At 40.9% G+C, this 16,134-nt stretch overlaps 1 protein-coding gene across 1 annotated transcript in view; it reads left to right on the top strand.

Moving 5' to 3' along the window:
- LOC115584722 (helicase ARIP4-like) overlaps window positions 1–16,134 on the top strand; it is a 74,056-nt gene that overhangs the window by 6,591 nt on the left and 51,331 nt on the right. Inside the window, exon 2 of the mRNA XM_030422339.1 lies at window positions 15,833–15,990. Coding sequence (XP_030278199.1) covers window positions 15,879–15,990 — 112 coding nt within the window. The 5' untranslated portion in view covers window positions 15,833–15,878. The remainder of the gene's footprint in view (window positions 1–15,832; window positions 15,991–16,134) is intronic.

The following is a 16,134-nucleotide window of genomic DNA, read 5'->3' as shown; positions in this document are numbered from 1 at the left end:
TAATTCTGTATTTGTAGCTCTTGGTTTGGTCTCCACCAGCTTAGAAATGTATGTCCTCAGCAGCTAGCAAGCCATTTATTCTGTGGTCTGATACAGAATTTGGCCTATGTGAGCCGATGAGGAGAGCTGTGACACTCCACGATCGTTGAAAGCTAAAGGCGCTCACACTAGGTAATCTGTACTGTGCCAGAGCACGTTTTTTTTTTTTTTTTTTTTTTTTTAGATTTTTTCTGGCATAGACACCTTTATTAAGCAGTAGACAGATAGGAAATATGGGAGAGAGAGGGGGATGTGACATGCAGCAAAGGACCTCCGGCCGGAATCGAACCGGGGTCGGCTGCGTTTATGGCATGCACTCTAACCACTCGACCACCTGCGCGCCCCCAAGCACGTTTGACCCCCAAAGTCTGGTTTGTTTGACTAGTGTGAGCGCTCCATACAGCGTACTCTTGGCCCTGGCTCAGTTGGAAGAGGTGTGCTTCAGCACGATGTAGTTGCTCACGCGCAGGCTGAGCACAGGTACGCAACATTGACATGAAGTATAATTGATGCAACCATTCCTCTCCACAATCGCGATCGTGCCTTTGTAAACTATGGGACACTTTATGATGACGTAAAATCAGGTATGTGTCGTATTACGACCGGATGGCGTATGTACAAGAGGTAACTGTACTCAGGCCTTGTCTGGGGCGGAGCAATGTGAGTGCAGGCCAGCGGGGGGAACTGGGGATTAGGGACAATCATTCTTCAGCACAGTACAGAGCTACTGGGCCAAGTGTGAGTGCGTCCTAAATGAGCTAAAAGGAGTTTTAAAAAGAATTTCTTGCGATTCCGATTTTCAGTTGGTTAAGCTTGTTAGAAACCTTTTAACATTACAACATTGTTCATTTTGCTTTAATGCAGAAGGTGGAGTCTGGTGGAATGTGATCAATCAGCTTTTAGGGCTGAGCGTTGGGGCCTAAAAATTGAATATCCGATTTTTTTACACCAAACTTGATTTAGATTTAGAATTTTTTTTCCTTCTTAAAAACAAACTAGAAATGACAAAGAAATAATTAAAAGCATTTATTTATTGTAAACAAAATTGCCCTGCCATTTTAAACAGTGCACCTTCAAACTCACTTGAAAAAAGCCCCTTTCTTCTCATACAGGACACAATGATGAAATGATTCCGCTAATGTTGGCTGCTTTTTAGCGGGTGTTTGTGGGCTGCAGCGGCCTTGTGCATCTCATAGTGAACAACAAGTGTCCCACTATGACGCAGGCGTCTGTTTGAGATGCTTAAATAAATGGGTTGGTCCACTGCCTTTAGTTGCAACAGCCTTTAAACAAACTTTGCAGCGGATCGTGGCTTGTTTGAGGTCTGACACTTCAAAACCGAACTACTAATGAGACACTGACTTTTTAGGAACAAACTCTTGGCTTGCTGCCATGTTGTTATGTTTTTTTCTCTGTGGAAAGTCAATGCGGGGGGAGGGCAGAGCCTACTATTAACTATGGGAGCCCATGGGGAGCGGCAGCTGTATAATCGATTTTACCGATTTATTACCCAGCGCTACAGCTTTTCTTTCTTAAGTGAAGTGGTTATTGAAGTGTTGAACAGTGAGTTCTGTGTTGTGAGAACTGTTCATTTAGCAGCAGCATTTGTAAGTTCTGAGGGCGCATGTACGCAGATGAGTGTTACACCTCAAGGCTGTGTGTGGGCTGTCAGCTGAAATAAGGTAAATGACAGCACATGCAATTGCCTATTTTGCCTCCAGACTATTTTTGTTTAATGGAAAGACTAACAAGCTGGAGTTATGAACTCCCTTCAGGGCCTCATCCTGGAGGGAATATTTAAACTTTTAATGATTTAACAACATCTTTCTCAACACGTGCTCAATCATCCTCCCAGAGTCGCAGCTTTTAATGATGAACACAAGCCTGCTTGAGTTTGGATTTTAGCACTAGATCTCTCTGAAAAGAGAGTGTGCATCTTTCTCTGGGACTACATGAACCTTTTTGCTGTCCTTCTTCTGTAAATCTTCATGAGGGCAGATAAAGTTGTAACATGTATTTTTAATTCAAATTCCCATCAAACCTCTATGTAAAAACACGATGGTCTCCTGGATAATATAAGAAAACTAAACTTTCAGTTAATGTTATGACCACGCAAAGTTGCTTTTACTTCAGCTGACTATTTTCATTCTCTGTTTTTTGGGCATTTTTGGTCAAAAAAAGAGTGAAACACTTTATCTGATCATCAAAAAAGTTGCAGTTTCATTTTCTAGTGATAAAGATATCAATTGATTAATATAGAAGAGCAATTGTATGTCTCTTTGTGTGCCTTCTGTTCAACATAATGGCTCTTTAGTCTTTAGGAGTGCGTGTTGCTATGGAGCAGCTTTGTCTGTGCGACGGTTACATAACATGTGCGCACATGCTATCAGATCATGTGTATTTGGTCTCTTAAATATCAGTGACACAACTATGTGAAGTGAATATTCAAGATTCTTGGAGACCTGTTATATCTTAAGTGTGTGTGTGTGTGTGTGTGTGTGTGTGTGTGTGTGTGTGTGTGTGTTTAAATTACATAAGGTGTCGGTGTTGATGTTGCACTTGTTGACCAGTGAACTCGGATAACCCAGGCTGTCTCCTATTACATGGGTATTTGTGTGTGTGTGTGTGTGTGTGTGTGTGTGTGTGTGTGTGTGTCTGTGGATGCACCTGCTCATGTTGACATTAGTCATGTGTTTACCAGTATCCACGGTGACACCTCATGCTCATCTGTCATCTTGCTTATTTTCATCTCTGTCTCCATCTAAATTATAGCATTCTGTGTATGCATGTGTGTGTGTGTGTGTGTGTGTGTGTGTGTGTTGCACGTCACCTTAATGTTCTTGTTTGAATTCATTTGTTATTTCAGTAATGTCATATGTGTCTCACCTTTTAAGTACCATGTGTTATATGAGGGTCACTCAGCAGCCTCAGGTGTGTGTATAAACTGTGTGCACCTGTACGCTGTCGATCCACCCTAAACGTCAACACAGACTATGTATCTTTGTCTCTGCTGGCCTGTATGTGAAGTCATTGCTTATCATGGAAACAAACATGTCTGAGTTGTCGTGGTGATAATTATGTAAGAGCAGCCAAACTGACTGTGCTGCTGAGTAGCAGGTTAAATGTGAACCTGTTCATCTATCCAACTGGAACAAATGGGAATCAGAACAGCTGTCAGAGCCCAGACTTCTCTGCAGCTGCTCCACAGTGCTAAATATTACTGAAAGCTTGAATGCCAAAGTCCAGAGACATATGTTGCCACATAAATGTAAAACAGATTGATGGTCCAAAAGTGTTTTGCTACACACTCTCTTCCACATGATGAGCAGAGATAATGCTGGGCCACCGTTGTTTAACTCTCCAGACTCTGTTTTTTTCCCATTAATGATTAAGCTCGGGTCGGAACGTGGTTCACTAATGAGGTAGCTCATAGTTTTGCAACTGTTGATGGTTATATTAATAGTAACCTCCCTGATTGAATGGTAGATTCAATTGTAGCCTTTTCTGTGCTACCGTGGGTTATCTCCGCAAGTACAAGCCTGATGATTTAAGCCTTATTTTATTTTGCTCAAACCACTTCTACACAATAATGCATTGCAACGGGACCGAACACGGCTCGTCCGTCTCGTTGCAGTTCCTCCTTCTGCCCTCCCGTGCATCTCCCATCTGAGGTCCAGCACACTACTGCATATAAAGGGAGACAGTGATTACTAACTTGGTGCCAGCTCTGTCAGTCGCTCACTTTGCGCTGCTCTCCTGAGCCCTCTCCACATCTCTCTCTCTCTCTCGCAGCCGTGCCTCGACCACGCTCGCCTGCACATCAATACATGTGTAGGAATGATTAGTTAATTATTATTTTCATACTCAGTCATTTTGCAATGTATCATTTGGTCAATAAAGTAATGAAAAATGTCCATCCCAGTTTTCGTGAGTTTCCCAAGATGTAACAAGTCAAGTTCTGTCCAAGCACCAGTACTTTACCCAAATAAATGTAGTTTAAAAATGAGCTAGAATAGAGAAAAAAGGCAAATGTATGAATCTCAAGGGCAGGAAGCGGTGAATGGCTGGGATTTTAAAAGAAATAATTTAATCTAGAATGGCACTGAGTACTGGCATACCTCCACTAAGGCCTAGCAGTCCACTTTATTGCTCACTCATACATACCAGCCACCTGAGTAGGCCTGATTTTTTTTTTTTCATCAAGATCCATGTATCGTTTCCTGAGTTATTAATGAAATAATGAGAAAATGCCCTATATCACAATCCTAAAGGTGCAATATGTAAGAATTGGCCACCTGTCGAACTCATATTCCAAACAATCAGGGTGCAACATATCACCAGGGTAACCGCTAACTGCTGTCAGCTAATTAGCTCGGTTAACCATTCACCTAGTGATTCAAACTGGGAGCACAACGCACCAATATCCCTGCAACACAATACAAAGACAACATGACTTAAAACTGTTCTTCACAGTCTAATGATAATTTGTTGTTTTCAAGTAAAATTCTTACACCTTTTTATGAAACAAAATAAAAAATTCCAGGTTCCATCCCTTTGTCCTGATCCGTACCAAAGTTAATTGGGTCTATTCTGGGTCAAGACCCATCCTTCATCCAAGTTTTGTGGAAATCCGTTTGGTAGTTTTTGTGTAATCTTGCTGACAAACCAACCGTCCAACAAACGGACGGGTAAAAAACATAACCTCTGTATGTAAAAAAAAAACCACACACACACAAACACGTTTGGGTTCAGCTGTCAACACTTTTGAAACAGTTTTTTCTGCACCATATGTTTGACTCGTGACTTGGAGTGAAGCTCATGATTGATCCCTGTTAAAGTTCTGAGTCATCTTAAGATCTCACACCTCACACACCTTGACAGAACATTGGATAAATAATCATAATTATTGTAAATGATATGAAGAAAAATATCATTTTCAGCCACAAATGTAAGCTTTTCCAGTCTCTTCTTGTCAACCTGAAGCCATTCCTCTGCAGTAGTGTATTGGCAGCCAGCATAATAAGATACCTCCTCTAGTGGTCAAGGTTATTATAGGTTATCCAGAGGAGACCCTTCCCCACCACTGTCCCCGTGTGAACCCGAAACAACCTCAATGAACCCGCTGCACCCTCACCGATAGGCTGGAGAGCAGCCAGCAGGGTCCAATCGGAGTTCAACTTGCACAATGATTTCCGATCCCCCCTCGCTGCTTCTTGACCCCTCCCCGTTCATCTAGATGGACTCAGAGTGCTGATCAATAGTGTGCGAGCTTCTGCATTACTTTGTGCTAAATCTCTTCATCTGATGTTCTGCAACAGACGTTGGAACAAAAATGAACATAGTGTTTAGACTTTGACTGTCAATAACTCAATGAATTTAGAAGAATTTAATTTGTGTCTTCACTGGCTTGTGAAGCTCTGCAACAAGAGGTGCGATCCTTGGAGGGTGGGTGTTTCTTCTCTTCTAGTTGTCTTTGTTAAATTGAGCTCAGATGCTGCAGTCCAAAGGAAGCTTAGGTGGGCGGGGATTTGAAATGACACGCAGGTGGGATTGCCTCGAGGGGTTTACCCGTTTAAAAATATCCTCTGAGGCGAGTGGGTTCAGGTCAGCATTGTTCACTGATCCAGGACACCAATTTGTGTGTGTGACCTCTCGGCCAAAGTGTTCAATGCAGGCTAATCCTGAATAAACTTGTACTTGTGGTAGGTATTTACAGCTTCAAGGGCCGAATTAGAAAAGCAGTTTGCATCCAAGTGAGATGCAGCAGGCTGCAGGTGCAGGAGGTATATACAGTCAGTTACAAGTCAGACACTTTCAGCTTGGTTCTGGACAAATTTAGATTAACTCTGTGACCTGGCTTTTTGAGTGTGTTGTTTGATATTATGTATATTATTATGTGTTTTATATTAAGTAACAAAGCAGATACTACACAATGAGCATAAGACTGAAGGAAATGTTGTTGTTTTTTGGCAATAACTAGAACTGTGTTGGTTTTTAAGGGTTCAAATTCAATATTTAGGTTACCAATTAGTGCAACCTAACAAAAATGCTATGCCCCCAATGTTGGAACATTGCTAATGTCTGCCATGTTTATTGTCTAATTAGCAAACACAAAGTACAGTTGATGTTGACGGGATTGTCTTGAGTTTTGCTGGTATTTAGTCATTAACCAAAAATGATGGACCGACCAACAGCCCAGCATTGTCATCCCTACCACCACATCCATAGCGGGGCTGAAAAACTATAATCCTGGCGTGCTACAGCTCTTTGTTTGTAAGAAACACCTTTTAACTTTTAATGATACTTTTTGTTTCCATAGAGTTTAAATACACTTAGCATCTTGCAGTGAATGTAATATTGATATTATGTGATATTATAGCCTAACGTTTTATTATGAGAAAGGATCAATTGGAATATCCCGTCCCTTTTCCCCCTCACCAGTAAAATAACAGTACAGCAAATATTAAGAATTTGAATGTGATAAATATACCACAGAGACTTTAACCTAAAAATTACAACTAGCTGCACTGACACACATTAGATAAAGATGATCTTCAGTATTGTGTAATTCTGTTACACAAGCGAGGAGATGTGATGCAGATCTTCTAAGTTTGTAAGCCAGTCCAATATAAAAGGAAAGGTGTTATACAATATCTATTTTCAGAGTCATAAACTGCAGCGTTGGAGGGCTTTATTATTCTTGCAAATGACCTGCATTTTCGAAATGGGCGGTTCCACAGCCATTGGCGCGGTGCGTCATCAGTCTGTCGGGCTGCTACTGAGTCTATCAAAGGAGGACACTAATCTGTTGTTAATGGTAGTAAATGAAAAGAAATGATTTCTGACTAAAGACAATTGAGGCTACAGGAATGGCTGACACTAATCTAATTAATTCTGGAGCTGTAGCTTTTCAGCTTTTTCTCTTCCTGCTGTTGTGTATTCTCCCAGTCACATCTCAGACAGTTAAAACAGTTGATTTGTTCAACAGTGGCTATTTATTCCTTTTTCATGTGAAGGTGAGGTACAAGGGAAATACATTTTAGATATAGCCCTGAATTCCAATGGTGTTGCAATTAAATGGATCTCAGATTGTGCCCAATCAGGCATTTTAAGTAAGTTCAAGGTTCTTTACCCCCTTTACCCCTGTCTTTCAATGTGTCTCCTCCCCCCCTCGTTTAAATCTGCTCTGAGCTCCTGCAGGTTTTATAATGAGGCCCTGGTACACAATGTTCACCACCTCTGACGTATGAATCCACGTTACCCGGCCGTCGTAAGCGTGTGTGTTTTGCTTGTGGTCTCGTATTTGTGACACTGTTTTCAAGCCCAGACCTCTACAGTGAGGACATTTTGTCTTTCGTTGATTTCTTCAAAGAGCTGTTTTGAGGCTTAGATTGAGTTTAGGTTGAGATGAGGAGCACGAGAATGTGTGTCAGCGAGCATAGAGGGTATAAGTGTGTGTGTGTGCATCTTGGCATATATCTTGTATAACTTTTTTTTCTAGTAAGCTGAACAGTGGCATTATTAGCAAGATCTTATGTAACGCAGCTTATGCAAGCAGCTGTCTTGCTGCCCTCCTCCTTTATAATTCGTTTTTATTTCTCTCTCTCTCTCTCTCTCTCTCTCTCTCTCTCTCTCTCTCTCTCTCTCTCTCTCTCTCTCTCTCTCTCTCTCTCTCTCTCTCTCTTTCTCTCTCCCCCTCTCCCTCTCCCTCTCTCTCCCTCTCTCTCCCTCTCCCTCCCTTATCTTTCAGGAGGTAATTACATGGTTTCTGTGGGTGCACATATGAAGTGTAACGTCTCCTATATTTCATCCATTAAACATGTAATTTCAGTTGTTCTCAGTTTATACGATGAGCTGTGGCTGTGATGTGTAAGAGGCTGTATGTATGTTTCGCCCCTGTTGAACCAGAATGTACCAGAACATAAAGTCCAAGGTGTGTGATGTCATATTACATCATTACTAGACAGGAAGTACACCATTTTAGAGAAAAGAGGCACTCTCATCAGAAATCAAAAGAAGATTTAAAGAATATAAAAGAATTTAAATTGTAGATTTCACAGACCTTTGCACTTAACGGACTTATTCAATGTTGAAGTTCCCGCACACATAATTTGTTAAGGTTGGATCACATTGGTTGAAGCGAAGGTGAAGTATTCTGGAAATGAATGGTGCATTCACAACTTTCTGATCAGTTTCAGTTTCAATAACATGCAGATTCTATTGAAACAAAGGCATTACATATGCAATGGTGGGGTAGGAATACTCTCACCGAATAAATATTTAAAGCATGTATGACACATCAGTCTGACCCCCTGGATAAGGTAATTGTCATTATAGTCTGGGCTCTGTCCACAGTCTCCCCATGGCTACTGCTCTTAAGGTAATTCCCTAATCAGACAAAAACTCTGAATGTGCCGAGACCTGTTTCCCTCCAGGATGCAGTGAAGCACCAAACTGTAGCAACTTAAAGTCATGCAAACCAAAGCAATTTTGCAGCACAACAAGCAACAAATAAATTAAGGCAAAGCGATATCTCAATATCATATTGTTATCGGGATGTGAGGCTACATGTTGTCTCAGAGTTGTCTTAACTGATGTCTTTCCTGGTTTAAAATCTGCATCAATAGGAGAGAAGATGTAACCGAAGTAGCTTATTACTAAAAGTGCAAAACAGTTTCAAAACCTTAATAATTTATTTTGCCCTAACATTTAAAGACTTAGCTAGCCACTTGAGTATCTGATAATGAAATCAAAAAAGTTAAGGTTCTACTTTCATAATGAAACTCAGCTGTCCGTGTATCTTGAGATATTCTGATTCCATGTCATGATCTCCTGCCGGTTCAGGCTACATTAAGTGTTGCCCTATTTTTTATGAGGGAAATTTAGGTTATCTCACCCCCTCCCCCCTTTGACCATGGGGTGTTTTTTAAGGACACCAGACAGGCTAGACTGCTCCCCTCCCCCGCCGCGTCTCCATACACCCCCTCTCTCCCACAGCTCATCCCGTCTCTGTCCATCTCCCCCGTCATCCTTCGTGCCTCTCTCTCTTATTTTTATTCCTCTCTTTGCGCTTTTTATATTTCGCCCTCATCACCGCCCTGCTGCCATATTCACTGGATGTAGATTGCCTCTTACTCTGTCTGGCCCCGTCAAAAGTAATGCAGCGCTCCACAATGCAAGGTTGGCTGACTCAGATGCGCTTTGAACGCCTCTTTGGCCCGCTGACTGTGTGAGGTTGTGTAAGGTAAGATGGTGTAAAACATGAAAAGTTCTTCTTTTTTCTTCTTTTTTTCACTCTCTGTGAGGAGTATTTTAAAAGAGGTGGTTTGAATGTTTTTGCAAGTTTATGGTTATTGCTTTAGCACAAATGAAGATCTATGTGCGTATTGTGCTAGTTTTGCTATAGTGCTAACTACAAACAAAACTAATTACATCATAACAATGTTATGTGTTGAAAAGTTGTATGCTGAAGTAAACATGTGCGTAACGCTGTGATCCAACCCTCTCACTGAAGTATAGTTACAGTGCAGACTCAAGTGATGGGGCAGAGTGTCTGAGACAGAGACACTATTCATCCTGTTACAAGACACTGTTTTAAGGTTAAAAAATGTATAATCAGCACAATTGGGACAACAAATATGCTGACACTGATATATCTGTGATAGGCCAATATTGGCCGATCGATATATGTCGTGACCTATGATGAACCAAGGTATGACGTCTTTGTATGTTTGAACGCTGCTTGAAAGGAGATAGATGGAGAAGTACTGTAAGCCAGCAGCCTTACCTTTAATCGTGCATTGTATCATCTTGCCTGGATAAACAAAATATGCATACTTCTTTGCATTACATCCATCTCTTGCATGTTTTCCTGTTTACACTGACTTGAAGTGTCTATGGTGACGTGCTGAACTGCCTTTGTTGTTTGCGTTGTGCTGTGAGCAATAGTTGCATTAAAATTCCGGAAAGCTTAGGTTTAGTATTCAACTGAACTCTTTTCACTTCCTCAGTCTGTAAACTGTCTTGTTCACTGTCAAACCAACAGGAAAGGCCTGTGATGAACCCTGGGAAGCAGGTAGAATATATGATCAGTGCGGAGTCGACACATCTAGCTTTCACACAGGGAGGACACAGCAACACAAACACCTGCACAGAACAGAACCGCCTCATGCAATCCATTGCAACATCCCTGCAATAAATCCTACTTTTATGAAGCTTTCTTTTTGAAACTGCCAAGGATTTATACTCACCTCTGGGCTTGTACATTTGACACTGTGAATCTAGCCGAATGATTTCATTACATTTTAATGTGCTCAAATAATTCTTTAAGTACCCCCAGGTAGTTAAAGAGGTCATGTCAGGTAAGAAGAAATGTAAAACCAAGAGTCTAACCTACATGCAGTTGAGCTTCTCAGAGTATGGAAACATATGCTGTATCTTACATAAGAGTTATTTTACAGCCTGAATGCCTGACATGAACAGTTTGGCCTGCTTTCCTCTGCTATATAAAGTTACATAAAGCTTGATGGCAATGAATCAAGTGGATTTGGGCTAGATGTGATTTTCCAAGTTATGAAGGGTAATACCAAGCTGTACATCTGTGGGAGTTTCACATGACCTACATTTGACTATGTGCTTGTTAAGTCAAGTTGCTTTAGGCATTTTTTTTAACAAGAAAGATTCTTGAGAGCATCCTGAAAGTTTTCCTGTTTGTAATTTAAGCAAGAAACTTTTTTTCAGCGTATGTACACCGCACTACAATGTCAAAAAGTCTTCTGTGCAGGACTTAAGATGTTAAAATGAGCTGAAAGTACAATCTACATTTGTACCGGAAATATTTTTGGCCATGTGACCTTTTGTGAAAGGTTTTTCCATGTCAGGTTTAAGATAGTTGCTCTGCTTGGCTTTAAATTGCAGCCTAAGACATGGATACACAAACAGTATGTTCACACATGCCAGTAAGAGGCCCACATAAAGACTTCTCAGCCAAAATCTGCAGCCAACACTTCTCTGGCATCTTACATAAGAATGCCACTGATCCAACTACAGAATGTGCTTCTTCCAAATGTACTGTAGTGCTCTTTGCTAACAGCGGTCAGTCTGTGGTTGATAATCTTGTTACGTTCCCAGGTAACTAGTTTATAAATCAGTGTGTGAGATTAAGCGTTGGCACCAAATGTCGGTGAGCAACACACAGAAATGCTCCGTCAGCAGCAGTGGTTTTGTTGCTGATCAGGGTGCAGCATGGCACGAGGAAACTCCCATGTAGGTCTGTAGGTCTGTCGATCCACTGCTTTTATCCAGAATATCTCAACAACTACAGGGCTGATTGCCATGTCATTTTGTTAAGATATTCATGGTGGCCAGTGGATGAACCGTAGTGACTTTGGTGAACCCCTGACTTTTCTTCTAATTGCATAACCATGAGGTGTACATTCTTTGTTTGTAGTGAAATGTCTCTAAAGCTTGAAACTGTTCACACACCTTCAGTTCTCCCTCAAGGTTAATACATTTTGTGTCAGGCCAAATTTTGATTCAAGTACTTTGTTTTATGAGAAAATTCCTTCACTCTCATCAACTTCAGCAGTATTCTGTGTCTTTTGCTAATCGGCAAATGTTAGCATGTTTGCACCTTAAACTAATCCCACTTTCATGCTCGACAAAAAAACCCACTAACATCGGCTTTTGTCCTCAGCCGGCAAGGTTACAGTTGGCGTTCATTTTCAGGTCAGCTGACTCTCCAGGAGTGTATTGGCTCCAGCTTCGATTGACTGTGTCAGAAACATGACACATACATCTTTGCCTGTTTTCTGGCACAGTACTATGACGAGTGTTCAAATTCCAGACATCGGTGTGTAACTCCTCAGCCATATGTCTCCATTCAGGTAGCACCCGATCATTGTTCAGCCTGCGTTTAGTTTGAAAGAGACTTAAGTCAGAGAATAAAATTGTCACTGGCGAAGTTGAACGTGACATTTCAGAACAACAATGTAACCGCAACTAGTCAACTGGCAGTTTAGCAAGTTTACCCGAGCTGAAAAACGCTGAAACACGCTAATTGTGATGTAAAAATGGTAATGATGGTTGATATGTTAAACATCCGCATGTTAGCATTGACATGAATGAGCATGTTGTGATACTAATATTAGCATTTAGCTGTAAGTACAGCCTCACAGAGCTGCTGGTGTGCTATTATGCCAACATAAACTTTTCAGAGGGATTTTGTATCCTAGTGTCAGTTCCCTCGATAGTAGTGTCTTTAAATAAAAGGAACATTTTGTAAATGTTTTTATAAATGTTACTGTAAGGTAGAGATACTTAACAGTATTAATTTCTGATGTTGCCCATATGATTAATAGCTAGTTTTACCACCTTTTTTTCAGACAGAAAAACAACAGTATTGGTCTTTAGTTTAGCAGTTTTTATAGTTCAAACGACCTCTTACTGTCATGTGAATAATGACCGCCCTCTATAGAAAACGCAGCATTGGTAAGGCTTACAAGCTGAGACAGTGTTTTGTACTCATGAGACGGAACGTGATCGTGTTGTCTCGCAGCTGGTGTTCTCCCAGCGCACGATTTTCCCAAGATTAAAGGAGCTCCTGTTTATCTTCAATGGTGTAGGCGGAAAGAGTCTCACATGGTTGTGTCGCCACACGAAAGTCCTTGGGAGGATGTTGTGTAGGATGTTTGGGCAACTAAAACCACAAGTCACGTCCTGCAATCTACCAGCAGCAAACTCTTAGTTTCTTTAACCCATCTGATCTTTGCCTAACCCACAGCAGGAAACAGGATCAGTGCTGCAGCAGTGATTGCCAGTGCGTGGTCAGAGTGCTCTTCACACAGTCCTCAAGCTGATTGAGGAGGTTTCACAGAAAAATGAGCAGTAGTTTTATTTCACTGCCTGGAACCTGAACAGACTCGAATGAGAGCATGATGATTATTTGACTTTCAAACTTGCTGCTGTCGTCTTACCTACACTGCAGAATCCTGCAGTAAGTCATCTTTAACAAAGCTTAGGATGCATGGGATAAAATATTGAAATCCATTTAAGTATGTTGTGCTTTGGGAAACCAGGACATCAGAGTAAAGGTGACTTCACCAGGTCCTTGGTTACTGGTTTTCAGTCCAGCAAGTACATGAAGTCGAGCTTGGTTGGATTTATGAGGCATTTAAAACTGCCCCTGTCGGACAAATAAGTCAACTTGGCTGGAGCCTACCTGTTGCGTAACCTGCTGTGTAATGTTATGCAAGGTGAGCTGGCAGGTGATCAAGCGTAAAACCTTGCTGTGATACCTCTGTGTGTCTGGGCTCATCTGAGGAGGAGTGCAGTTATTCAGAGCCTTTGTATTTAACCAAGGCGATTATTCTGTATGGTGGTAGATTTAGGCCAGGAAACGTTCCACTGCAATAATTCAAAGGCCTCTGTGAATGCGATTTATGTTTCATTTAAAAAAATGCATGGAGACTGTCTTTGTTTTCTAAACAGCCGAGAAATTCTGTGGTGTCAAGGTTTCTTTAAAGCTGCTGTGGATTATTGCATACTGTTTTGTTCCTTATGTAATTGCTTTGAAGAACGCAATTTTAGAAATGATTGATTCTTTTTGCACGTAACTGAATTATAGTGCTATAAAACAAAGAAGGAGCAGAACTTTGCTTTTACCAAACCACAGCTGATAATGAACGGCGCAGCTTCAGTCTGTGGTTTCAGTTTATGATTGTTTCACTCTGGCACAGAGAAAAGCCTGTGAGTAATGTGAGTGTGATTTTTCTGCTGCTGTGAGACAAAGCTCTAAAAGCATTGTAGAAACTCTTGAGAGGCCTCCACCTCTCTCACCATGTGTCTTTCTGTGTGGCACATTTGCCCTCTGTCCGTCTTTCATCTGCCGGCCATGATCTTGTTACATCTCTCGCTTGCTCACATAGGGCCTTTTTTAAAATGCTCTCGTCCTGTCGTTTAGTAAATTCAAAACGCTGGAGGGAAGCTACTACGGGTGCAGCAGGAGTGAAAGTATTTTTGTATCCTCCTGAGGAAAGGAAATGCATCAAACTGTAACTGCCTAGAATGTTTGAATTAAGTTAAATTGGTGAGCATATATCACAAATCTCCCCTACAGGCAAGTTCTCTATATCCGCTTAAAAATATCTTTTTAGATTTTGCCTCATTGTCACTTTCGCTATACGCTTCTTGATGCTCAGTGCTCATGTCATTGATAGCTTTGATTCATTAAAGAAAAACAAAAGCATATGATCCTTCAAGATTAGATTAGATCTCAACTTTAACCGTCGTCTTGTTTCATAACATGCATAGTTTGTATTGAACAAAGACCTCTCTGTGATGAGTGGCATTCTGTCTGTCACTGTGTTGGTAGCAGGGACTCATGGTGTCATAGTTACAAATTAAATTCCACATGCAGGACTAGACCCATCTTATCCTAAATATGAGGTATGATTAGTGATGATCTAAAGATGTGGGCGCGTGTCCTTACCAAAGATCTCAACAGGCAGATCCAATCTGGAAACTTGGTTTTTATCACAAAAAAAAGCAGTGGCACGATTCTAATAATTTAGTTTTGGAGTGATACTGAAAATGATTACTAGGTTAAAGGTGCATTATGTAAGAATTGGCAATTCATTCTCCAAACAAATCAGCCTGTTAGTGGCCATGGACAAAGTGGCCATGGACTAGCTTAGTAGCATGCTCACCTGATTATAGATCTCTGCAACACAACACATAGACATGTTTTATATAATTTGTAGAACTGTTGAGAGTTTTAGTAGATTTTTTAAAAGTTGAAGTCGTACATATTTTGACTTTTATTGGGCAAGTTCACCCAAAAATGAAAATTAATTCATACCATAAAGTCAGGTGAAGTTTCGTAGTCCACAAATATTTCAAAGCATTTTATTTAACAACTAATCATTAAAAGGGACCAAACAAAGCTTGTCATACAGGCATAATGTAAGTCTCAGGAAACCCCAAGATCCAGATTTGATTTGAAAAAAACCTTAAAAACACTCTTTTCAAAGCTGAAATTTTCACTGTAGGTGCTAAGCTAAAAGTGTTGAGGTCAACTGTATTGGGCTAATCAATATTGTCTTTTCAACCAATGTGGGATCTTGAGGAGTCTGTAGTCTAAGATCTATGTTTTTCTGTGAAGCTCCAGAAATGTTTGTTTGAATAACAAACCTTCACCTGACTTTCCATCAGCATGAGGGTGAGTAGATAATGACTTGATTTTCATTTTTTGGTGAGTTTGTCCCCTGAGGTCAGGATGAGTGTTTGGGATTAGTCAGTAAAGGTTCCAGGAAATAGTTGTAAGTCTTGGCAAGTGACAAAACCATGTGGCTCATAACCTTTTAGCCGAGAGCTTCACATGCAGACCCTGAATACTGAACAGGCATCATCCACTTTTCTCTCTCAACTTCAGTATCTTAATCTGCACTGGAACTGGGCAACACAAACCAGGATTGTGATCAATGTGATTCATTTAGGTTTACGCAAGTGTACTTAATTGTTTTGTTATGTCAGATTCAGTTACACAAAATCACCCTGCACTATGATACTGTGTAGAGGGCTTTGACGTGAGGATAAAGCCAGTTTGGAAACACTTATAACAGGAAGGGGGAAACTCTATCTTTCCTCTCATGAGAACAGCTCCGAACTGTTAGTTCGCTGAGAGACAGATGGCAGATGAACAGAGACAAATATTTTACTGTACTTCAAAAATTCATTTACTTTGTGCATCTGTGCTTGTTCCTCCATTCATTCATACCTCTGCTCTGTGTCTCAGCTGTGTAGTGTTGCCATGCTGAGGTAGCAGCAGCCTGCAGGTCAGGATGTCCGATGAAGAGGAGGCGCGACTGAACTGGAGGACAGGGGAGAGAGAGATCTGCTATGTGACAACTGATGACGACAACGATGGTGACGACGAAGATGAGGGGATACCTGGTAAGTCGATATGGTTATTATAAGCTAACCGCTATTGGGTACTGTTTCACAATGTTCTCTTTGTGTTCACCAAGATCATTTAAATGAATCATACTGCTGTAGCACCAAATGTTCCTGGATCAGCTCCAGCTCTAACCTGAACTT

Source organism: Sparus aurata, chromosome 7 (assembly GCF_900880675.1).
Source record: "Sparus aurata chromosome 7, fSpaAur1.1, whole genome shotgun sequence".
NCBI lineage: Eukaryota > Metazoa > Chordata > Actinopteri > Spariformes > Sparidae > Sparus > Sparus aurata.
Note: the sequence above shows the minus strand (reverse complement) of the source record. Positions and strands in the feature narration are given on the sequence as shown.